This window comes from Xiphias gladius, chromosome 8, assembly GCF_016859285.1.
Source record: "Xiphias gladius isolate SHS-SW01 ecotype Sanya breed wild chromosome 8, ASM1685928v1, whole genome shotgun sequence".
Lineage (NCBI taxonomy): Eukaryota > Metazoa > Chordata > Actinopteri > Istiophoriformes > Xiphiidae > Xiphias > Xiphias gladius.
In genome coordinates this window covers 1,323,466-1,346,856 of record NC_053407.1, presented here as the reverse complement: position 1 = coordinate 1,346,856, position 23,391 = coordinate 1,323,466, and the positions used below count along the sequence as shown (strand labels likewise).

At 41.7% G+C, this 23,391-nt stretch overlaps 2 protein-coding genes across 7 annotated transcripts; one reads left to right on the top strand and one right to left on the bottom strand.

Annotated features, from left to right (window-relative positions):
- Positions 1 to 6,717: 6,717 nt before the first annotated feature.
- tmem170a (transmembrane protein 170A) lies at positions 6,718 to 14,239 on the top strand. Of its 6 annotated transcripts, none has more exons than XM_040133229.1 (4): positions 6,718 to 6,895; positions 8,787 to 8,957; positions 9,962 to 10,131; positions 12,863 to 14,239. In XM_040133229.1, the coding sequence occupies exons 2-3, from the start codon at positions 8,789 to 8,791 to the stop codon at positions 10,090 to 10,092; spliced, it is 300 nt and encodes a 99-aa protein (XP_039989163.1). In that variant the 5' UTR covers positions 6,718 to 6,895; positions 8,787 to 8,788; the 3' UTR covers positions 10,093 to 10,131; positions 12,863 to 14,239. The 6 variants fall into 6 exon arrangements, with proteins under 6 accessions (XP_039989163.1, XP_039989161.1, XP_039989165.1 ...); XM_040133227.1 differs by lacking the exon at positions 6,718 to 6,895 and adding an exon at positions 6,951 to 7,599; XM_040133231.1 differs by lacking the exon at positions 6,718 to 6,895 and adding an exon at positions 7,620 to 7,815.
- Positions 14,240 to 18,297: 4,058 nt separating this feature from the next.
- On the bottom strand, positions 18,298 to 22,660 carry LOC120792699 (cytochrome c oxidase subunit 8B, mitochondrial). The gene is made up of 2 exons (XM_040131948.1): positions 22,425 to 22,660; positions 18,298 to 18,624 (listed from the first exon to the last, which is right to left on the bottom strand). The coding sequence occupies exons 1-2, from the start codon at positions 22,530 to 22,532 to the stop codon at positions 18,532 to 18,534; spliced, it is 201 nt and encodes a 66-aa protein (XP_039987882.1). The 5' UTR covers positions 22,533 to 22,660; the 3' UTR covers positions 18,298 to 18,531.
- Positions 22,661 to 23,391: the final 731 nt, after the last annotated feature.

The following is a 23,391-nucleotide window of genomic DNA, read 5'->3' as shown; positions in this document are numbered from 1 at the left end:
TAGATTTTCTCAGCGCCTGTGTCTAGTGTTAGACATGAACTCTCTCTCGGCATCGTTTGTTACCGACAGTAGTGTTACCCCCATGTTAACGCTGTAAGGTGTAAATATAGCTCTTCTGAATTTCCAAAATAATTTGCCAAAATAAAGAGGTCACGTTTGGATGAAATCAAATTTATTTTGAAACGTGCACCACATAAACATTTTAAAACAACTATAGGAAGAATGTCTGCTCTCTCACACTCATTAGAATATTGCTTATCAAAGGGTCTAAAAGAAGTGAGCCGGTCAATGCAAATCCCAGCATGTTCGTTATTATGCATGAAAGTGTTCATCAAAGTGAAGTGTGTCCACAGTACGACCTGTTACGAAAGCACGCCGTTCGTGTATCAGGATATTTGGAGGTTTTCTTGAACTCAGGTAGTTCATGGGATGTTCCAGTGCGTATAAATAGATCAACCTGGTGCTCAGTGCCATGATTTCTGACCCAATTTGTGGCTGAAACATCCAAACGTGTCTGACACACTAATTCTCCAGCTTCCAAGCAACCAGATGTTTTTGTAAAGTTTACAAACTTTTTTTAAAACTTTTTTTAAGGACTTTCTAAGGACATTTTGCTTCGATTCGACTCGCATACACCAAAAATGGATATGAGGGATCATTTTTTTAATACATCTCGGATAGTGGATCATTTAGTTGTGTTTGGGAATCCATGTCTTATCAGGGAACAAGGTTTTGAACATGTGGTCACAGATCAGATGTTTCATTAAAAACCATTTGTCTTTACTGGAGAAGAGCTGCAAGATGTGAATTCATTAGCACAGAGCTCAACCTGGGTCGGACGTTTTTGAACGCAAGATAAACACGGCCAGGTTTGTGGACCCCCTTGTTAGAACCGAACGAGTTAGCTGTTTCAAAATCATCCTAACGGAGCAAAATCTGTGTTTCTCTTGCAAGAAGCGCTGTCTTATCTCACTGGTGTTGAAAATGGATTTTAGTGTATCTAAAATGGGTACATACATGTAATTGTCTGTTACAGGAATCTGGTTCTGTCGCTACGTGTATCCAATCTCACACCAAAGATAAAGTCTTCAGGCTCAACTATTTTCCATCAGAATAGTTTTGTCTCTTTGTCTCCGTGACAAATGTTAAAAAGGATCAAATTATTGATTTAAACTCTGCTTTCTTATATACGTCTGACTCCTTAGTTTCGGGGGAAAACGTCTGGAGAACTGCTTCTCCGCTTGACTCGGAACATCACCGACAACTTCCTCCACTGAACAAACTAGTGGTGGGTCAGTGCTTTCAGAAAGACCAGAAGCTTGTACGTGTGCAACAATTGATCCGCACGTTCTAACTAGCGAGTTCTTTGTGAAACACAGGAGGAACCTGCAACATGGATGCAAAGGGTGTTGGCAGGATGCAGGCAGACTCTCCGGGGGATTTGTACCGGGCTCCGGAGCAAACCAGTCTGTTCACCTCGGCTGACCCCAGATCAGCCAGCCACAAATTGAACATTGATTGATTTCCATATACGTGTTGTATTTGCTGGGTTTTTCAGGGTAGCCTATGCGGATCAGTGTGCTGATAAAACCTTGACCGTATTGCCTCTGCCTGTACCTCCCACAGCCAGCATCCCCTTGCTGGAGGAAAAAGGCGCCAAGAACAGTCGGTTCCCTGCTGGGCTCTCCATCTCCTCTCCTTTCACTGCTCCTTGAACCTGACTTACTGTGACGGAGCACAAAGACTTGATGTCCCTATGAGGGCTGTCATAAAAGGACAAAAAGATGTCTGGTTGGATAAAGGGACTCGGAGACTCACAGGGTTTCTGACCGACAAAATAAGCACTTTGCGTCCGCGTCAGAGACTTGTCGGAGCGCTTTGTAATCGGTCGCTCCCTTCGTTTCTGTTGAATTGTTTGCAACGTGATGCTGGACTTGTGTACAGCCGCTCAGTGAGATTTGATGGAGGAATTCAAAGCAAAGCTGTTCTGGATGAACACAACATTTTGTTATGTGTGTTTAAAGGCTGTTAAACATATGTATTTATTTAATATTACAGTACAACCTATGACACGCAACAGCGACTACCCCATGTTTTGGGACACTTACAGTACAAAACAGGCACTGAAGCAGACCGCTTGGCAATAATGAACTAATGCAGTGAATGACAAAGGAATGATCTGAATAGTTGTCTGTTGTCCACCTGATGATTTGTAAAACGGTTTGCTTTTTCTAAGTGTTTGGTCTGGAGAACACTGCTGTCCACCCCTCTACCACATTGTGTTTCTAAGGCTTATTTTACAATTTGCCCCAGAAAGGAGATTATTTATTTTAGGTGTATAATGTTAACTGAAAATGTCGATCGAAGCCTGTTCAAGCTAATCAAGAAGTGGATCATCTTTTGTCTGTTACTGTGACAGACTTACATTAGTTCCCTTTCTAATGGATGTTCGGACGTTTTGCTGTTTTGCTGTTATTACTTGAAAATGTTGACTCAAGTCTGTTCAAGTAATTTTAGAGGAAGTGGATCATCTGTTTGTGTCCGTGTGGATTTATGGCATTTTTAATGTGTAATATGCTGGTTCAGACTTACATGTGCACCTGATTTTGATGGTTGAATACTGATTGTTTTGATGGATTTGCAGAGCAGGTAGACCAGAGGTATTTGAAAAATGTGATCATGTCTTTATTGCTACAAGGACTGTTGAATATTCGCTGCCTGACTTAACTTTATAGGAACTTTCTTGTTGAGTTTCTGTCTTTTCTCTTGCGTTTAGTTTAATGTCCTGTTTGAATAAACCTGCCGTGTGTTCTGATGTCGCGTTTTTACTTTGACGAATTTTTCACTGAAATTCTTCATTATCAATTTTTGTAGATCACGCATTTATTTGGCAACTGGAAGGTCAGAACAGACAGTGTCATTGATATGGTTAATGATACAGTTATTATCATGTGACCGAGCTGATGAACATAGTGAGCACCCTCTCTCGCTCTCTCTCTTTCTCTCTCAACCCAGCCACCCACCATGAGCCGGGTTCTGTTCAAGGTTTCTACCTGTTAAAAGGGAGTTTTTTCCTTGCCGCCGTTGCCAAGCGCTTGCTCAAGGGGAATGTCGGATCTCTGTAAATATTATTGTCAAGAGAGCGGGTTGCGGTCACGTGCACCTGTCTGGTCTTTATGTGCACAAGTTTTGAGCGTCATTAAACTAATTAAACGCCATGAAAAGTGCCGATTTGAATTCTGCTTTTTGGAAATACAGCAGTAGATGAACCACAGATAAAACCCACACATAACAGTCAGTGATAGTATTGTCACTGTATTTATGAACAAGCGGGTTCAGGCACAAATAAAGAAGCAGACAAATACTTGTTGCGAGGAATTTTCATTGTTCATGTGGCAGATTGTTGCCATTTCAACCATTGACAACCCACTACATCAGTCATTCTGACCAACATTTTCAGTGACTTAGTGACAGAATATTTATGCTTTACTCATTGTAGCAAACGATACAAATGGGAACCTCTGCACATTTGAATCTGCACACACTATTGAATTATATGTACAAGCTTTCAGTCAAAGCGGTTAATTCACGTTCTCAACTGACTGTGGCACTCAAAGTATCAGCTGAACAGGAAGGACAAAGAGAGTAAATCTAAATCCTGTCAAAACTCAAGGAGGATAACACACACTTTATCAAAATACTGCACTAAAAATGTATGGTTTATGATCGAAACTCTACAAAAGCATTAAACGTTAGATTGCCATTACCATTCATTCAGCTTTTTATTTGCAACTGAAAACAAGGGATCCACCAGGAGAACTAAATGCACAGTGGTGATTTTACAGGTTGCAGTGCAGGCAGGACAAAGTGTGAAAGACAAAGGTGTGTTTTACAGTTCCAGTGGTATCCTGTATGTACTCCAGCAAAACAGATGCCATGAAGTCAACACTGAAGTACTTGTGTCTACAGCATCGCCGCCTTATAATCCAGGGTCCACGGAGGATCAGACAGACTGACTGAAACTCAGTACATTGCTGTATATGCACAAAGCCTGAGTTTCAGCCTGCTAATGCTCCAGGATTTCCACATGGCCTCAATTCAACACTCCTCGTGGTTTTCTGTGCCCTGGCTGGTCTGGTCTTGTTTTAGTAAACCAGACAGCAAATATGATTAGACAACTGGGAGAGACAGATGTTTTGCCGGAGGCATCAGTCTTCAGGGTGCTCTTTCATTGCACAACAACAGAAGCTCTCTTGGCCACATCATATGCACTCGCCCACTTTTTCTTCTGAAAAGCCTCAACAGTCGTAGTCTTATGACTTGGATACTGAAACCATAGATTGCTATAATAAATAAATAAATATTCTAAATTCTCTGCTTAAAATTCAGGACTGTATGACAGATATGTGTCCATTTGTTGCAGACAATTCACAAAACAGGTTTTAAAGTGCCTTCAAAGTTGTTTACTTTTTTTTTTTTCAAAGCAATGCAGACTAAACACAATAAGCAAACAGAAAGGAAAAACGAATAAAATAATGGCTGGTGATGGAGGATGAAGTTTTTTTTTTCTCAGTCAGGAGCAAGAAAGCGACACTGACATCTTCAGGCACCTCGGCCAATCAGTGGCGCTCAATCAGTTCCGCCTGCTGTGAGAGAGAGAGTGAGGAACAGGGTTGCAAGACGCCAAGTTCATGGAACAGCATGTAGACAGGGACCAGCTACAGCATAGTCGTTTCTTATATAACGCATTGACAAGCCAATACTTTATGGTATTTCAAGACTTTTATGTACTTGTAAATGAACTGGCTGAGGACCTGGGTCTCTCGTCTGGCACAAATCCTGTCCACAACTGTGTATTGTGGGAAGTCTGAATGTCAGAAAATGTTAGGTTTAGTGAAGCCAGAGATGAGGGTCGAGATCTATTCAAAATGAAACTCCCTTATAAGCGAATGTAGCACTGTGTTATGCTCTCCTCTCAGGATGTCCTCTGAGGGACTATATGATGCAGAACCACACTAGAGACAATTTAAACGCGGCCGTCAGCACTTCAGTGTGTGCGGTTACTTAGTCCAACGGCGTCAGACTGAGTGTGACTTTAGCGGTTCGCAAATCTTAAGCGTTACTTGTTATTACCTTCCTCCAAAAAGGCTTAAAAACAATCACCGTTCAATAACGAGTCATGTTTCTTTCTCCCTGTCGTTAATTACAGTCAATCGAAGACAGCAGAAGAATTAGGAGCATCACTCTGCAAAGAGCTCGCAGAGGTCAACTGACAAAACATTATGTCCTGGGTACAGCACCCTCAGGGCAATTATCAATGTCTACACCCAAAAAAAAAAAGTTTTAAAGAGCATCATGACAAATCATCCTCACATCCTTACGTCCCAAAATTACTCATCAGAACCTCACTACAATTATCTGGTCTCCAAACTAACACATTAAGGTGAAAGATGCAGTCACTCCACATCCTTCTTTTCTGCCCTCGAGGACCGAGCCATTTGTAGAGATCACTGAAGGTAGAGAGAACTAATGTGCAGCAGGGTTCACTGCCACCAGCTCACTGGTCTCTGGACCAGTGTGTCTGTGTAGCCAGGCCTCTGCTGCGGCTCAGGAGGAGACCAGTAGACAGGCTTCACTGCCCTCTCGTGGTGAAAAGATGTGACATTCATACAGCTCTTTCAGTCTAGCTTGCAGCAGGCCTTCTGTGGATCTAAACATGTGTGCTATATGTGTCCTGTGTGTCATATGGAGGGCATGACAAGGTGGGAGAGAGCAGAGGTATGTGAAGCCGGAGGGAACTAAGGAGAGGTTTCTATTCATAACCCTGTACTGTACCTGATGAGTTGTAATTTGATGGTCGGTTCGACAAAAGTAACAGGCTTGGTGGGGCAGGAAAGCAGGTCAGGTCACATTTCTAAAATGAAAACCGGGGATTTCCAGTTCAGTGGTCAGTATATCATTTAAATATCCAATGTTCTTATCTATAAAATAAAGAGGCAACATTTCCGGTTTCATTTATTTTGACCATGGTAACTGTTGTAGTGTAATAAACAACGGTGAAGGCAAACTGATATAATTCTTCTCCTCCAGTCTTTCTCCTCCTCTTTTCTTCACTTGTCTTCCTTCTCTTTACCTTTCCACTTCATTCTTCACTCTCCAGGCATCACTCTTATTACTCCCTTGATTCTTCCTTCTCACCTTTCCTTCCCTGTCTCCTTCACTCTTCTTCCTATCCAGTCTTCCTCCATTCTCCCTGCAGGGATTTAAAGCAAAAAAAAAGAAAAAGAAAAAAAGAAACTCAGGCCAATTCCTATTCCTCATCTACAATTTGTAGTTGCGGTCCCCATCAGCCCTCGACACCCGCTGAACAAATATCACGTTAAATGTGCTAAATTAAAAATGATGCATTATATTTCCAGATCACATGGTAGCCTTCATCCAAGTAGACGGCATGCCTGCAGGTCAGCTCCCTGTCCCCCTGGTAGTAGGATTCCTAAGTCCCGTCACCCCAGCCCTGATTCTAACCCTGGGTTTACCCACTGGCTTGACAAGAGGTTTGTGGTGATGCCGTGGACTCATCTGACACTTGCTAGAGTCTGGTCGAGTTCCACTCTGCAGTTTTCCTCATAAACTAGACAAGCAAGCGTTGGGTAGCAGAGGAAGAGTGATATGAAGCGGCTGTAGCGAGCAGCCAGCGCCCTCTGGTGGCCAGAAAAACAAGCACAACGCGAGACGTCTGCCCGTCTTCCCTGACGCCCGGTTTTTCTCTCCCGTCTGTTTCTAATTCAAAGTTAAAAACGGGGACGATTCCCCGGCCAGCTCCAGCCGGGGACAGGACGCCATGAACCGGGACTGTCCCCGGAAAGCGGGGAGGTCTCTTCACTTTAGTTAAAATGTGAATCCCGTTACCCATAGAAGCCTTTCTCTAAAATATGATTATGGTTATTAGTGAATGAGACAAACACTTTTTGTTCGTAAACTTTAAATTAAAAATACAAAAAAAGGGAGTTTTTCACTTTGGTTAATAATGAACTTTCTCTTCCCAAATTTTCACCACCATTCAGGGGTTCTAGGCAAATGTTCCCTGGTTTCAGACTCTCAGGCAGCCTACCGCCGAGCGGCATTCAGATCCGTCTCTCACGTTTCCTCATTGAGGGGAGATTCTATCTAGACCGCTAGCATCAATGCGTACTCTCCATAGCCCACAGCGTTTACTCTGCAGTTTTATGGTCTCTGGTTAATAGTGGCTCCGGTCAGAGCGTATTGGGAGAGCCGGCTGTGCCTCTGCCAAACAGACTCACGTCGGGGCGAAAGCACCAAGCTTTGACGTCAAAGCAAGTTGTGTTGACAGCTAGCCCAGCTAGCCTGGTGCTAGCTAGTCTTGCGTCAAGATCGAGTGTTAGCAAATCTCTCACCGACTCTCATGTTTTTTCACGTCTGCTGGCTATCTTCCACTCATGCAGTGTCTAGTATCAGTGTGAGAAATGCAGGACAGGTATAGCGAAATAGGCTTTGTCCAGCAAATACTCGGTTTGAATTTAGTGCCGAGAAAAAATGGCACACACCGGGGCAACGACACATCTCTCAGCGACTTCTCAGGTGGGCTAGTGTTTGGTAGCTTGTTAGCTATACAGGCTGTATGTATGAGGGCTGGAATACTTAGTCGAAAAGCCGTATTTGGGGAAGGAATATCAAACGAAGCCTTTCCCTTTTAAGGAACGTGTTTAACGTCAAAATTAGCTCAAATGAAAATGTACCCCTGTAGGTTAGGTGCTGGACGCTAACTTACGTGTTAGCATGGTTTAGGTAACTACGGTACGCTGGTGAAGCTAGCTAACTTCCTGCTTAATCTAAACTGTTGTTTCAATAATAATCGGACTTGTTCCCAGCGGCGGTTGACAAACGTGTAGTGTTTTATCCCATTAGAGTTTACACAATCCCAAACGTGGTTAAAAACGTGTATATTAACGCTGCATACGATTGCATTGCATTGTTCTTGGTCATTTTAGGTGTGTACGTTCCTATTTCATGGAGGAAAGCTGAAGTATGAAAATGTCTGGCTGACCATTGCTTGTATGCGGAGAATGAACAACAAGTTAATTCGAAGTTCTATCGCTAAGCCTCTGTCTGAAGCTTTTCTTTCTCATGGTGTAGAAATGCACAGTAGTCGACTTTTGTTGTGTACTCAAGTAGCTCGGGCAAGGCTATCTATGTATTACCATGGACTAAGTTTGGGAAAGTGATAGAAATACATATCATAACGCAATATTGTTTATGTAATATACTAACTGCCACTGCGTTGGTGTGTACATTTTGAAATGGCCATTAATGCGCTGAAGAACATATGAGTTGTCTAGGACTCAAAGGCCGAAGTTTGGGACTTGGCCTCGTTGTGGGACTCCCCATCTTAGTTGTTCCACCAAGAACCTCCAGATTCTCCATGCGTGTTGAAGTCTACTGGAGGGATGGACACCAATCTCCTAAGAGCTGTTACCTCATTTGGTGTTTTGATGATGGTGTTGGAGGGCGCCGTCTTACACGTCAGTCCAAAATCTCCCATAGGTGTTCAGTTGGGTTGAGATTTGGTGACTGCCAAGGCCATAGCATAGGATTCACATTCATATTCATTAAATTGTTCTTGACCCCTTGTCACCTGCATGGGATCATAGTATTCTTTTAATTATGTGATCTGATTAAATGACCCCAGTGCCCTGTGGGACTGCACGTGATTTGTAATTTGCTTGGCATGAAGTGATGTGTGACTGCATGATTGTCTGTTTGTCCAGAGATGTGGTATGGCGTGTTTCTGTGGGCAGCGGTCTCTTCTCTGGTCTTCCACCTGCCTGCAGCTCTGCTCTCCCTGGCCACGCTGCGTCAGCACAAGATGGCCCGATTCATGCCCATTGCCATCCTCCTCATGGGCATCGTGGGACCAGTTTTTGGGGGAGTACTCACCAGTAAGTAATATGTGTGTGTATTTCTTCCTGGGTTATGATATGGTCAAGTTTTTTTTGGCCTCAACCCGGTTGGAGTCCGAGTCCCGCTCGTACCAAGACAGATCTGATACATATGTGAAATGACACAGTATTTTTAGGTCGTATACAATCTGAAAATGAGACAAGATAGAACTTAATTCATCTTGAAAGAAGTTTTTGTGCATAAGATGCTCACTATATAAAATGGAAATAAATATAGCACTGTAGCAGCATAAGGCATGCAATGTTGGTTTAATATGTATCTGACATACTGAAATAACAGGTGAATGCTTTAAATTTGGCACACAAGCTACTTGATCCAAATACTGAAGGTCCTGGTTCCAAACTATGAAGCTGATCAGCTTAAATTATTGATAAGATATGAACGAAAGTTTGGGAGGACATCCAGCCCCTGAAATTGATGTGACGTGACAGGCTAATTGTTTTAGTATTATCACTTGTGTAGTTGGGACTACACAAACACTGAGTACACTCGCAGTTGGACAGTAGTGTGACAGAGTGGGGTTTCTTCCCTCACAAAATGTCTTTGGTGAATGCTAATTTTTACTTGATTATAAAGGTAAAATACTTGCACTGTAGAGCCCAGATCTCATAAGGAACAGCAGATTTGCAACACTAACAGGCTGAGGTGGACATGTCATACTACAGAAGGGACCGACATTTGATCGGGTTTATTTCAACCAATACCATTCCAGTAGAATGTGGCCATTTGGGTCAGCGCGGGGCAGGTCTAGATTATCATACACTAGTGAACTGTGATTTTGTAAGTGGAAAAGTGTTCCGCAAAGAATGATTATTTTCATAATCAATTTATTTTATTTATTTCTTAATCCATTTCAGTTTTCCTTGAATTTCATGGACAGTAATGTGGGTCTTAAAAAAGCATTGCTACCTTATCAGAAAACAGGTCAAACTAAACCATTAATTTGCTAAGTACTTGTGTATTTTTCTCTTATGTTGTTAAGGTGCAGCCATAGCAGGTGTGTACAAGGCGGCAGGGAAGAGGATGATCTCACTGGAGGCTCTTGTTTTTGGGGTTGGACAGTCGTTTTGTGTCCTCATCATCTCCTTCCTCAGGGTCCTTGCCACCCTTTAGCAGTGCTGAGGCCCGTCTTGCTGGACCCGATGCTGCCGGGTCAGTCTGAACCCAGTCACACTGTCTCTTGACGGGACCTGAGTTTAACATGGTACAATGTTAGACCCTCGCAAATCCTGGGCCACATGTAAACCAGCCAGGCCTGGGACATGATGTCATTTCCTACTGATGGACCGGTATGAAAGAATAAGCAGTGCATAAACTGAGGGTGTGTGTTATACAGTGCTAAGCCTTCTGCTAGCTGTCAAGCCATCTGTATGATGTCCACTGTAGGACAGCACGATAACTGCAATCACATCACCGGGCGACCACACACTACATAACAGTATAAGCTGTTTATTTAAAAAACTTAAATAATCATTACGTAACTAATCATGAGGTTTGCAGTTATTTCTGTATGATGTGAAGGCAGCAAGGTGCTGTTCTCCCCTGTTGCTGGGGGTTACAGGTTAGCATCAAGATAACTAACCTCGCTCAGGGGCTGTGTGTGTGTGTGTGTGTGTGTGTGTGTGTGTGTGTGTGTGTGTGTGTGTGTGTGTGTGTGTGTGTGTGTGTGTGTGTGTTTGTGTGTGTGTGTTTGTGTGTGTCTACTTCACTATCAGTCTGACAGTTGGAGTCCATGCAACGACTGCAAAGAGACAGAATAAGATGATGTTTGAGAGGGTGATGCTCCGTTGAGTCAGGAAGGTGATGGTTATATGCAAGATTCTGGCTTTTTCCCTCGGGGCCTTAATTTCTATTTTCTAACTTCCAAAGTGATGTTTATCTTCAGGGCTGTCTTTCTTTAATGCTCTCTCTCTTGCTGCCCGTTTTGTTTTTCCTCATATTTTTTGTTCAAATTAATTCAAGTCTGACTGTCTGTGTGTTACTGTTGGTTCCAAATGAGCAACTACAACATGTTTCCTTTTAGCTTTCTCTGCTGACAGCCATACAAGTGAAGAGGGCTTTATAGATTTCAGTTCTAATAGGACATGATGTTTTTGAAAATGTTCAGTCCTAGTCACAGCTCTGTAAACGCAGCCTAGAGAATGTCTTCACAGTTTCTCTGCTCATCTTCTTGGTTTGTTTGTTTGTTCAGAGAGAACTGATCAGAGGTTTGAACATGGGGCACCAGGATTTCTTAACAAACCCAAAAAGGAGAAGAGATTTTCTTTTCTCTTTGAATTATAGTATATTTTACAGGTGTTATTTTGTGACAGTGAGCTGATTTGTATACATATTAAATTATTCCAGGTCTTTGTAGCTTTTCAATCTTTTATTTTTCTGCACTAATTCTCACAGTCTTCAGTGACTGGTCTTAGTTGCTACTGGTAGCTGACAGGTGCTTATGAATTTGTATCATAAATGCATTTACAACTTACATATACAGACATAGGTAAACTCTACATGTAATACTGTTATTTGTTTAAAAAAAAAAAAAATTGGAGCTTGCAAGTGATGCTGTTTGCTGTTTCTGTATAGCAACTACTTAGTAATGATTGAAAATTAGATGCTGACACCATTACCAGAGATGTATTTATTGTGGGCCAGGTCTGACAGGAGTCGCTTTTCATCGTGATTTTACTTTGGTTTTGACTTGATATTTAATTTTAGCGTCTGTGTCTTAATGAAAATATTACTAAACAGATATGCAGTTAATCTAATAAACACACAGTAATTGCCATGCAGTGAACCTGGAGCTTTTCGGGGTCTGGTGCCCTGGGGCAGTGTCCAACTTCACCCAGTCAAGAATCTACCTTTGACTAGAAGTGGAACAAAAACAAGACACCTGGCAAAAGTCCAGGTGGAATCTGAGGAGCAGAGAGCGAGTCATTTTTGCTCTGTCGGATCCAAAACTTTTCTCTCTTTTCAAGGTTTACTGTAATTGTGGTTCAGATTGTTTTGCACATAACATTTCAAATGGAAAATGTTTTCCTTTATTTCCCTGATTATGCCATAATGATCCGGTCCTGTAATATAGCTCAGACATGATCAGACACTTCCACTGCAGCCAAATCCACTGCACTGAAGTCTCAGCATCACCTCCTTAACTGCAGCTGTATTTGCGCGCTAGCTTCTGTCACTGAATCCATCGTTGTTGCCTGGAAGCTAGTGGGCCAGTTAGATACAAAGTAGACGGACTTTGAACAAGGGTTGGGTGCCATTTTAACTCATGCAGTAATAAAGAGAGAATAAACAGCAGATATCGTCATAATCCCCTCAAAGAAGTTCTTAAACCCCCCAAACCAAAGATGGCTTGAAATCTTCATGTGCACCCCGTACTTCACCTGCTTCATGTCAGTCCAGTAGTTCTGTTACACCTGAAAGCATAGTTTCGTTGTGCATGTTAATATGCAACAAATCATATTGAAGCTAGCATGTAGAATTTTTTGGCTGAAGTTTGGTTCTGGGAAGTAAAAAATATAAAACCAGGAAAGGCCATGATTAGACAAAAGAAGAGAAGAGACTTTGATGACAACACACTCAGATTGTAAGTTCAATGCCATTGGGACCAGTGATGGGACAGGAGTTGTTACTGGAAAGTGCCCACAATGTTAACTGAAGACTCGGGAGAGTTTTTTGCTTTTGTCTTGTAAACTAATTTTAATGGTAGGACATCAGATTTTGGCGCCTCAAAATGATAAAATTCCCTGCCACACCAAACCACTCATTCCTTAAAATTTTGTCATTTCAGTGAAATAGATTTTCTTTTTAACTGTGGAAAGTTCAGTGTGCTCATTGCTCATCTGAGGGGAGATAAATGAAAGTATACATTTTTGTTCCTACGCAGACTTGGTGATACAGTGGAGAATCGAAGCACTTCACTGAACTGTCTGGCTGATGCAGAAACAAATGAGCCTTGTCGGAAATGAAGTCTGGTTAACCCCTTGGCCTTGCTGTTATGCTGTACATTTTGGAGAATGTTTATTTTTTTATGGTTGTGTAACTTAGCTCTTTGAGAATGTGTGTGCTCTCTGGTTCTGTTACAGCAGCACACATCGGCGGTTTAACACCTTGACAGTAATAACTTGAGTCTGGATATTTTCTGTTCTGTTTGAAACTAGTCGGCATCTTCATCAGTCTGGTGGCCTTTGTGCTAATTGGGAGCTGCTTTCTGTCTGTCTGTGCTGGAGACACAAAGATACATCAGTCCTATTGATGAATCTTTGTGTCAACACGGGGAATACGAAACATCCGTAGTATTTCAGATGTTGTGTTCTTGTGTTGAAAGAAAAAGTTTATAGGTCAAAGCAAATGTGGTTAAGTGAACTGTTGGATGCAGCACTAAATTTCCATGCATACCGACTGAACCGTCTCAGGGCAAACTAAGTTCAGCCTCGCCCCTTACACTAGACTCACAGATGGGGTTGAAGTTCATGTTCTTGGAGCTACTTAAAGCAGCAGGATAAAACAGGCATGAAAAGGCGGTTTCACTGAAATGCTAAACCACAACACTAAAACAAGATTAAGTAACACTAACAAAGACAGCTGCACAAAACTCCCTGCTCAGTTGGTGCATGTGGCTTTAGACCTATTTCCACTAAGAAAAGAAAAGGGAAAAAAATTAACGATCTAGGAATGCAGTCTAATACACAAGTCCTGCAGTAAATCATCCTTCATGAAGATTATAATGTTCAGTTTGTGCTGAAACTGTTTTAAAGAGGCTTTAATTCCTCTGTATGATCACTTTGGGAGATACAGTTTTTTTTATTTTTGTTTTGTTTTTATTTCCTGGCAGAAATGGGCTTTGATACAGGCCAGTTGTCCAGTACTGTTTGTTTTGAAAAGAGAACTTCATGAACTCCCTGACTGCCGGGATGTTCTCCGAGTTCTCTTTTTGGTTTTACCAGGAGGTGATGTGCACAGGAATCTGGAACAAGCCATCTGATTTCAATGTAGACATGCAAGATGTCTTAATCTAGGTTATCTCTGATGGAATACCACACTGTCAGAAGTGCCAGACAAAGTAAATGATTGAATAAAATTACAAACGTCAAGGTAATGCTGAGTGGCTGCTGTAATGGAACTATTTATTTCCATGGTCCACATTCCTGGACCACCTTTGTTCCATTTTTACCAGATTCAAAAAGTTTTAAAGTTGATTTTACTAGAGTAAATTAAGTGCCATTGGTAAATATTTTCATGAAATAAAAATGTTTCAAGTAAACTGTTGTGATGTTTCTTCATGTCATTTATCCACCTCTAGTGGTGACCAGCAGGAACTGCGACACAGCACTAACTGCATTTAAACACATCATCCTATTGCTCCTGCAACACTACAGGTATAACTGGTATAAGTGTATTTTGCGCTACGGAGAAATAAATCAAGATACTGCAGTCAGTTTTGTTTTCATCCCAACTGTTGAAAAGTATGAGGAGTAAAGAACCATGTACCGACGGTGTTGCTTCTCAAAGATGACTTTGGAGGCAAGTAATGAGGCAATTATGTATTGACTATACTTAATCTATCATAGGAGAAGTTACTCCTCTGGGGAATCCTTTCTGAATATCGCTTTACAAAGAATTAAATTGGCATATGCTGTAAAGATTTAGACGGGATATTAACGATCAATATTCGTGTGATTTTTGTGGATTAACAAGAGAGGCATTTTACCAATTGGTCTCTTGTTGTATATAAACAAAAAAGATAGACTTTGAATATTTTACTGGGGGACATACTGAGCAAATGGCTAGAGATACTTTCTGTTTGAAAGGCAAAGAGATGGAGAAAATCTTAACTTTTGTAGTACACGTGGTTTTATTTCACCTGAAATTCCCAATACGTAAAGAAATGGACTGACTCCCAACGGAACTCAGATATGATAAAGATAAGAAGGCTGTGAAAGCTCATATTTATGTTAAAGGACAGCTTCACAGTTCTTTCAAGTCTTTTTAAGTCTTAATACTCACGTGTTCCCTTGTGCATTGAAGCAGGTTTTGTTTGCTGCTCACACTGCCCATTAAAAGATTCTTTGCTAGACTGAATTCAGTGCCAGTGATGGGGGACATATCCATAGTTCACATTCCAAAAATATATTCCAAAGTTTATTTGAAATGATTATGGGGCTTCAGTAGTCTGAGTGAGAAATCAAGTGGATATTCTCCAAAGCTGCAGCCTTTTTTGTGGACTTCCACCTTTTTGGTTCCCTACACACTGTTTCTTTGACTTGACTACGACCTCACAATAGCTTGAGCCCCGAAGAGACAAAGATTTTAGACACGACAAACCCGAGAACTGAACTAGCAAAAGTGTCCCCATCTGTCAGCTGGTCCTCAGACTTACTGATCAAATAACACCCAGTACTGTTCAACCTCAGACCAGCACTGCTTTTCAATGACAAATCAGAGTAAAATTATTAAATTAACAAAAGATATCTGTCTTGAACATTGGACCATTGAACCAAAACTTCTATCTGGCCCTAAACCATGAATATCAATTAGCAGAGTATCTCTTTACCGTCACAGCTACAAAGCAGAGACAGATCCTGACCAAATACAGACTCAGAGACCACAGTCTAACCACAGAGAAAGGACGAGACAAGAAGTCCTGGCTACCAACAGGGGAAAGAGTCTGTGGTCGCTGCTCGTCAGGCGGGGACAGAAATGCACTTCCTCTTTAAATGTGATCGATATAATATTGATTCCACTGAGTGGAATACTTGGAGAAATTTGATTTGTTAATCCCAAACTTCACAGAGCTGATGACGGTGAAAAGCAGGAGATTCTATTAGGAGATAGACTTGTAGCGTCTTAGCTGCGCAATATGTGACTGCATGTCACAAACAGAGGGACACATCAACAAAACAACATCACTGAATCTGACATATGATCGTAATCAACTTGGCCTGTTTTTTTTTAATGAATTGTATTCCTTCTTTCCCTTTTTTTCTCATCTAATTTTTGAAATGAATTATCCTTTATGCATTGGCAATATTGTTCACCTGACATTAATGCCAATAAAGCATTCTGAAGTGAATTGATCTGACTTGAATTGAGTAGAGAGAGAGGGAGAATGTACCGTACATCACAAACAACTGCTCTACACTGCAGCTATGTTGACCATGATGGATTAAAATTGAAACAGGAAGTAGCTCCTCGAGGTCACTGGCCTTGCTGGACCTCCTAGGGTTACTCTTTCTTGAGTGATCATTTCTGGCCTTGTGTCATTCATTGTACTCTGACCATGCCATTTGTTTCTAACAACTTTTGAACGCTACAGGTCTATAAGCTCAGGTTTGATAGATTGAAACAACAGTTCCAAGCCCCATCTCCTGTTGTCCACACAACGTTACAATTAGAGTTGTTTATGTGGAATATGTTCAGTTAATAATAGCTAAACAATGGAGAGGAAGCCGTCCTGTCTAAAACGGAAAAGTCATTTCTAATTTTGTACTTGAAAACTGTACACGTAGAATGTGAGTTAAACACAACACCTTCCGTTTGCTGCCTGTCGTTACAGGGAGTCAGCTGAGGTTTTTCTGTTACCAGCAGCAGCAGCACAAAGGTAGACAGGCTGCTGGTTAATCAGTACGTAAGGCTGTGTGTGTCTGTGTGTGTTTTTGTGTGTGTTACGGTGCAATAACTGAGGATGATGTCATTTCCTCAAACTACAAAAAAAACCAAAAAACATCCAGGGCTCAACAGGTTTTGGAACTGATGATCTGTGTAGACCATGAAAACTATTATCACTTAAATCTGGCATTGCATTTTCCTGTTCAGTCCATCCCACAGTGCCTACAATTCCCAATAAGCATTGCATGTGAGGTTCTGAATAACAAAGGGCAGCTGTGTTCACCTGGTCATTTGTTTAAGCTCCTTATCACATCTGCCTACTGAATGCTAGTGCTTCTGTTTACCAGTTGCTATATTTAGGGTGACAACTAACAGTTACTGACATTATTTTGTGTCCATTTTTTAAAATTAATCAGTAAATAATTTAGTCTACAAAATGCTATGTAATATTGAAAAATATCCACCCCAATGCCCAAGAGTCCACGGTGGCGTCTTCATGTCTACAGTCACGTTAATATGTGTAAATACAGTACATGCCTGTATAAATGCTAAGATCATGTGCACTGTTTGAAACATTATTTGATCAGGTAACACCTCAGTTTACCACTGTAATTTCTGAATAATTTCCAAGGAAGGGTTTTGTGAAAGAAGTTTGTAATTTGGTAAGAAAATGAAGAGAGAATAAAGGTTTCAATAGTACACTTTCAATTCATTAAATCCAATGAATTGCCAGAGTTACTCAGGGAGCCTTTTAGCCAGTGCACGATGTGAAATTTGTTTACAGACAAGGATCCAAATCAAAATACATGTATATGGAGAGTTAGGTTTCTAAAAATAAATGAATAATGAACTAATTCCTGTTTCCCCTATTGTTAATGCCAAATCATTTTGTTCTTTCCAGAAACACTCCAGAAAAGAAATTATTTGGAAATTACAGACCTGTAAAATGAAGTGCTACCTCTTTTTGTCGCCTCCTCCCTTGTTTTACATGTATTAACCACACAATAAGCTTGTTTGTCTTACACACACTATACACACAGTGTTGAAGAGAAATAAATGTATGTATTAATAATAAATGTGTTTTAATGCAAATGAAAACCATCTTAATGAAACATGTAACACTCGACTTAATATCACGGCGATCAAATTACTGTTGCAATGAGTGTCATTTTTTTTTTTTACGCAATGGCTGACATGCTGTGATCATACTATACTTCCACCGTATGTCTTTAACACATCAGGACTTTAGTGTGGAAACAATTACTTGACTAATCTATAAATTGGTTGACAGAAAATGAACCCCCAGCTATGTTGTCAGTCAGTATTTTGTCAGATAGCTGTCGGTCTTTTAATCCCTTGATGAAGCAAAAACAATCAGACGTTTGCTGGTTCCAGCTTCTCCAATGTGAGGAGTTGCTGCTTTTCTCTAATTTATATCATTGTAAGCTGAATATCTTTGGGTTTGGGACGGTTAGATGGGAAAAAAGGCATTTGAAGATGTCACTTTGGACTCTGGGAAATCTTTTGTCAGTATTTTCTGACATGCTGTACGCTAAACATTTAGCCAGTAATATAAAAAAAAAAACATCAACGGATGACGTGTTCCTGAAAATAATCTCCAGTCGCAGCCCTGTATTCCTTATCCATGTCATTTTAGTCACTGCCATAATCAGAGGAAAATCTGCAATCAGACATCACACACACTGAGCCCAGTTTTCTATACTGAACGTGTATTTATTAGTAAGAGGTTGACTGGTGCACATTGCACATGCACATTATCACAGGTCAGGAGTGCACCAACAAGTTGGAAGCAGAAAACCCAGCTCTCAACCCATCAGCCAAGGAAAGACGCGGCAGAACGAGAGACGTGGAGGGCGCGTCGGTTGACTGGCCAGCTGGCCTGCATCTTCGTCTGGGCCTGGATGATACTTTGTTCTCCCTCTTCTACTAGTTCCTCTTGTAGTCCCCCAGGTGAGCCAGTATCCAGCCGGAGGGACCCAGGATGGTCACAAAAAAGACTGTCATAGCTATTGCCTGCTCCTGCGGGACACACACAGACACAAAGAGACGGCTGAATTTATATTATTTGACAGCCTATGACAATACTTTTATTTCTCTGATTATAATAATTATAATATAGTTAATATATTGAATTTGATGTAGAATACATGGGTAAGAGTGTTAAATACACACACAAGTCCCATCTGTCCACAGCAGAACTTTCAGGTTGTCAACTTTACTAAAACACCAAAACAGATGGAAGCAAATGGTAACATCTTTCCTCTTTTATATTAAGGCTGGTTAATGATGATCCCCAGCATCTGAGTGAACACCCTTTCTCTGTAATGCTTTATTTTGCGATTCAGGGTTGCTTTTATTTTTTGGCAGAAAACCCAACAAAAAAGACTTCTTAGTAAGGATTCAATCCAAAAACAACACTCAGCTGTTTTAAGCCCTTCCCGTGTGTTTTCAAGACTCTTTCAAGATTGAAACCCATCTCCAATGATGCATTACTGTTGTTTGGAGAGTTGGGATGCCCTGATTAAATCAGGACAGTCCCGACACTTGCCTGGGTGTTCTTACAATTCTGCTCTTTGTCCTAATAATTTCACCGAATATAAACTATTAAAGCTATATCAGGACCATGGACTGGTTTGGTTAGTGCTCTACTTGGAAAATAAACTCTATAAAATACTCTGTCTCTCTGTCTTTCTCGTAAGTGTAGGGGAAAGTGGCAGCAGGAAAACAAATCTTCAGCCTCTTTGACAGAAAAATTACCAATATATCTATTAGAGCCCAGCAGATACAGAATGTCACCAGGGCCCAGAGTGTCATGTGCTATGTGTTTAAAGGTACACTGTGGAGTTTTTAGACAGCAGTGGTGCTATGGAGCAATGTTTTTCTGAGCGGGTGCCTGTTTTGTTTATATCTTGTACACAAGGACACATACAGATATCAAAAGCCGGCTTTGCAAATGTTTTATGAGGAAGGATATGAATTCAACATGCTTGTCGGACCTCAAGGATACACAGTCTGTTTTTGAGAGAAACACTGAATGTAAACAGAAACTTTGTTTACCAGAAAACTTCACAGCTTACCTTTAATACAGATACTGTATCTATATTGGCATTGGTTTAAATGTTGTTAGAGAACAGCAAAAACAGCCTTTTAATTACAATAAGAAACATACTGCGCCCCCTGAACTGTCAGACACAACTTGACAACTCGATGGAATCAACACTGCTAATCCTCACAATTTCTCATCTGCCCTGCACTGCCATTGTACTGTGCGCACTGAAAGTAGGGGATGATGGGAACCGTTTGATGCGCAGTTGTGCATCACTCAGCCCAAATCCGAGATGTAACACTGACTGATTGATGGCAAATGCTGGATTGGATGAGCCGGAGGGACGCTTCAGTCATTATTAGCTCAAATTATTTCATAATGAAAAGGTCCGAGCCTTCAGGTGCACAAGGATGAAAACGGAGAAAAGTGGAGGAGGAAGAGAAAACCCAATGTAGAGGCATTTTGTCCTATGTTAACATTAAAATGCTGTTTTGTGTGTAGACGTTTCATTTGTAGTAGAGGACTAAGTAGAAATAAATCTAATGCTAGATGATGATGCTACGATAACTGCTAGACTCAGATACAGATTGAAGGATGTGAATCTGAATGGTAAGAAGTATTCAAACTCTTTACTTAAGTAAAAGTAACAACAGAGCAATATAAAAATGCTCAATCACAAGTAAAAGTCCTACGTAACACAAATCTGTTTTCAGTTTTTGGAATATTTCTGTGATCTTTGATTTTTGGTGAGATATTGGATCATTTGAACATTTATTGAAATTAAACCCTGTGAGAAGTTTAGAGGGAAAAATCAGTATGTGGTCTATTTAGTTATGAGTTAGATGTCTATGAGTTAACAAGTCATAGACATCTGAAATATGACCCCTACTACTTGTTATATTTAGAGCCCGACTGACACATCGGTCGGCTGATTTTATCAGCCAGTATTGGCCTGTCACAGATATATATACCAGTAATGGTGTATATGCTGTCCAATATCTACCGATAATAAACTTTTTTCTTTTTACAGAAGAAAATGCAGAAAAAGATGCTTGGGGTGATTTAGAAATGTTGTCAACACATTATCTGTCCAGCAGAGCGCGCTCCGACTCCATTGTTTACAACACTCTCAGCACTGTCTGCAGCACATGCAGCAGAGTAGGCATCCTGGCCGAGCAAACAGGGGTGTGGAGTCACGCGATGTCTTCATGGTAAGTTGATAACTAGTTTGAGAGATACATTGATGGAATGTTAATAAACAATGGCCCATCATTTTCTGCAAACCAGCAGCTAGCTATCTGGGTAACTGCTCCTTCTTAGAATGTAAGGCATTGGGCTGAAATTTTTCTGAGCTATATCAGTGATGGGGGGGGCGCCAAATCCTAAACTCGCTTAGGGCACCAGAATGGCTAGAGCCGGCCCTGTAGACCCGGGAGTATCTAATAAAAGAATAACCAAACATGGCTAAAGTGCACTGTGTTCAGGATTAAAAGGTGATCTTTTACCAAGCAAGCAAGCTTCATTTCACAGCTAAAATGATCTAGGTAAAAGAGACGTGAGCTAATCAATGATGGTAACAAGCAAGGTAATGCACCTGTAATAATAACAACACTCACCTTTTCTTCACAAGGTTACAGTGCTTCACAAAGGGCAAACATGTCAAAGGCGCAGGCACGAGTAACACAGCAGAGAACGGAACACCAGTATATGCACAAAGCACAAGCACATTTAACACATTAAAACAGTAGGTAAAAATGCATTTACTTCATCAGACTCACCCAGGGACCTGGGTAATGCTACTGTAACTACTTGCACACAGACGACGTCTGAGATCTCTGCTCACTTTTGTTTTCCAGTTGTAACTTGGGGGAAACTAACAAACGTTACAACTGACCCCAGGCATCCCTAGTTCTTATACTTAAACCGAGGTGAGTGGAGTCTGTAGCTTTATCAATACGAAATGTTACAGTTCGATATACTATCAAGCCTTCCCCTCCCTGGGGGAGGCAGCTCATGGCCTGCTGAGCTAAATGTAACCAAACACTGAGTGGAAGTGAGGAACGAATTAATCAGGCCCGTGACTGGTACAGTGTCAGAGTGAGCACAAATTTGTCGGCGGTCCCTAACTACTACCATTTCTGATAATGTCTCACTTTAAATGGGACACTAGGCCCACTCTGCCTGACCTAGCTCAGCACCAAGGTCAGTAACCTGGCCCCCGCTCGACGGGGCACATGTGTTCACCCAGCGACCACACCGTATTAAACTTGGAGTTACACTCACACCACAACATGAAACTTCCGTCTAAAATACGGCGGAATCAGTTCCAGGGCTCTGGCTAATGTGAACATGTCAGGGTGCAGTCTTTGGCTTGCTAGTTCTGTCCGAGCTGACAGACGTCTACGTGTTGTAATTAGGCGGAATAATGGCGAGATACTGACGCACTTATCAAAAGGGTTAAAAATAAATTATTTTGATAGCTTATCAATATCGTCATTTTGCACGGAAGATAAGGTATTCAACATTTCAGATAGATGACTAATTAATATTTGTCGTATGAGAGAAGCGAGACTCTGTAAAGTTTGGCGCAGTTAAGGGAAAGTCAGCCCCGCAGGCAGGATTATGCTCAGTCATACCGGCCAAGATGCGCTGCGACGCAGAGTAAGGGCCAACAGGTGGAGAACGCGGACTGGTGCGGGAATATGTGTCGCCCCTGTCGGATGAGGGTACCTGCCGAGGTCATGTTAGGTCAGTAGAGTGGACGGCAACTCACCCCTGCAGTGACATTGTGTTTGGCAGGTTTGGACGACAGATTAGCCACAGGGACCGGCTGAGTCCTCAGCGCGCTCCTTAACAAGCGGGACACGGTGGGCAGAGACATAGCGACGGTTCCGTTCACTGCTGACCCGAAGGAGGTGGACAAGGACGAGACAGCGAGCAGGTCTGCCGATGCTGATACTGCCGGCCTTACTTTCAGTTTTTGTCTACGCGCGACCACGCACAATGTGTGTCTGCGCGCGCGTGTGTGTATGTGTGGGTGGGTGGGTGGGTGTGGGAGAGAGAGAGAGAGAGCGAGAGAGAGACGGATTGGCCGTCTCACCTCCGGGTACGTGACACCGTGACCGATAAGCGCGGGACGCGTCCTCGTTTGACCCTCTGCTTTCAGCTGCTGTGAACCTTTTCTTTGGGCAGCACATGCATGGGGCCGCACCCTTTCTCGTTAGAATACAAGAATAAGTCATGAGAGGTAAAATAAGTCACAATCATGTGCACCATCACATCTGTGACAACAGTTCTGCCATGTCAAATGTAATAAAATTACATTTTAAATGGCAGACATATTTTAGCTCTTTCATTAATAGTAGCCTAACACGTGTTTATTTAGCAGTAGTAGTAAAGAAAGTGACAGCACTACCTCTAGTGGCTGCAGTTGCAGTAGTAACATTAGTTGTAGTAGAAATGTGTTTCCAGTCTCACCAGTTGTATTGGCGTTGTGGCCGGTACAGTTCTAGCGCCGAGGAAGTGAAACCCCCTCGTGGATCATCAGTGAGGTGCTCGCTGATCACACAGACTGATGACCTGCCTGCCGCAGTGGCGTACTGTATGTACTGTACGCCATCTGATTCATGCAATTATCCAATCAGCCAATCATGCGGCAGCAGTGCAATGCATAATATCCTGCAGATTCAGGTCAGGAGCTTCGGTTAATGTTCACATCAAACATCAGAACGGGGACAAAA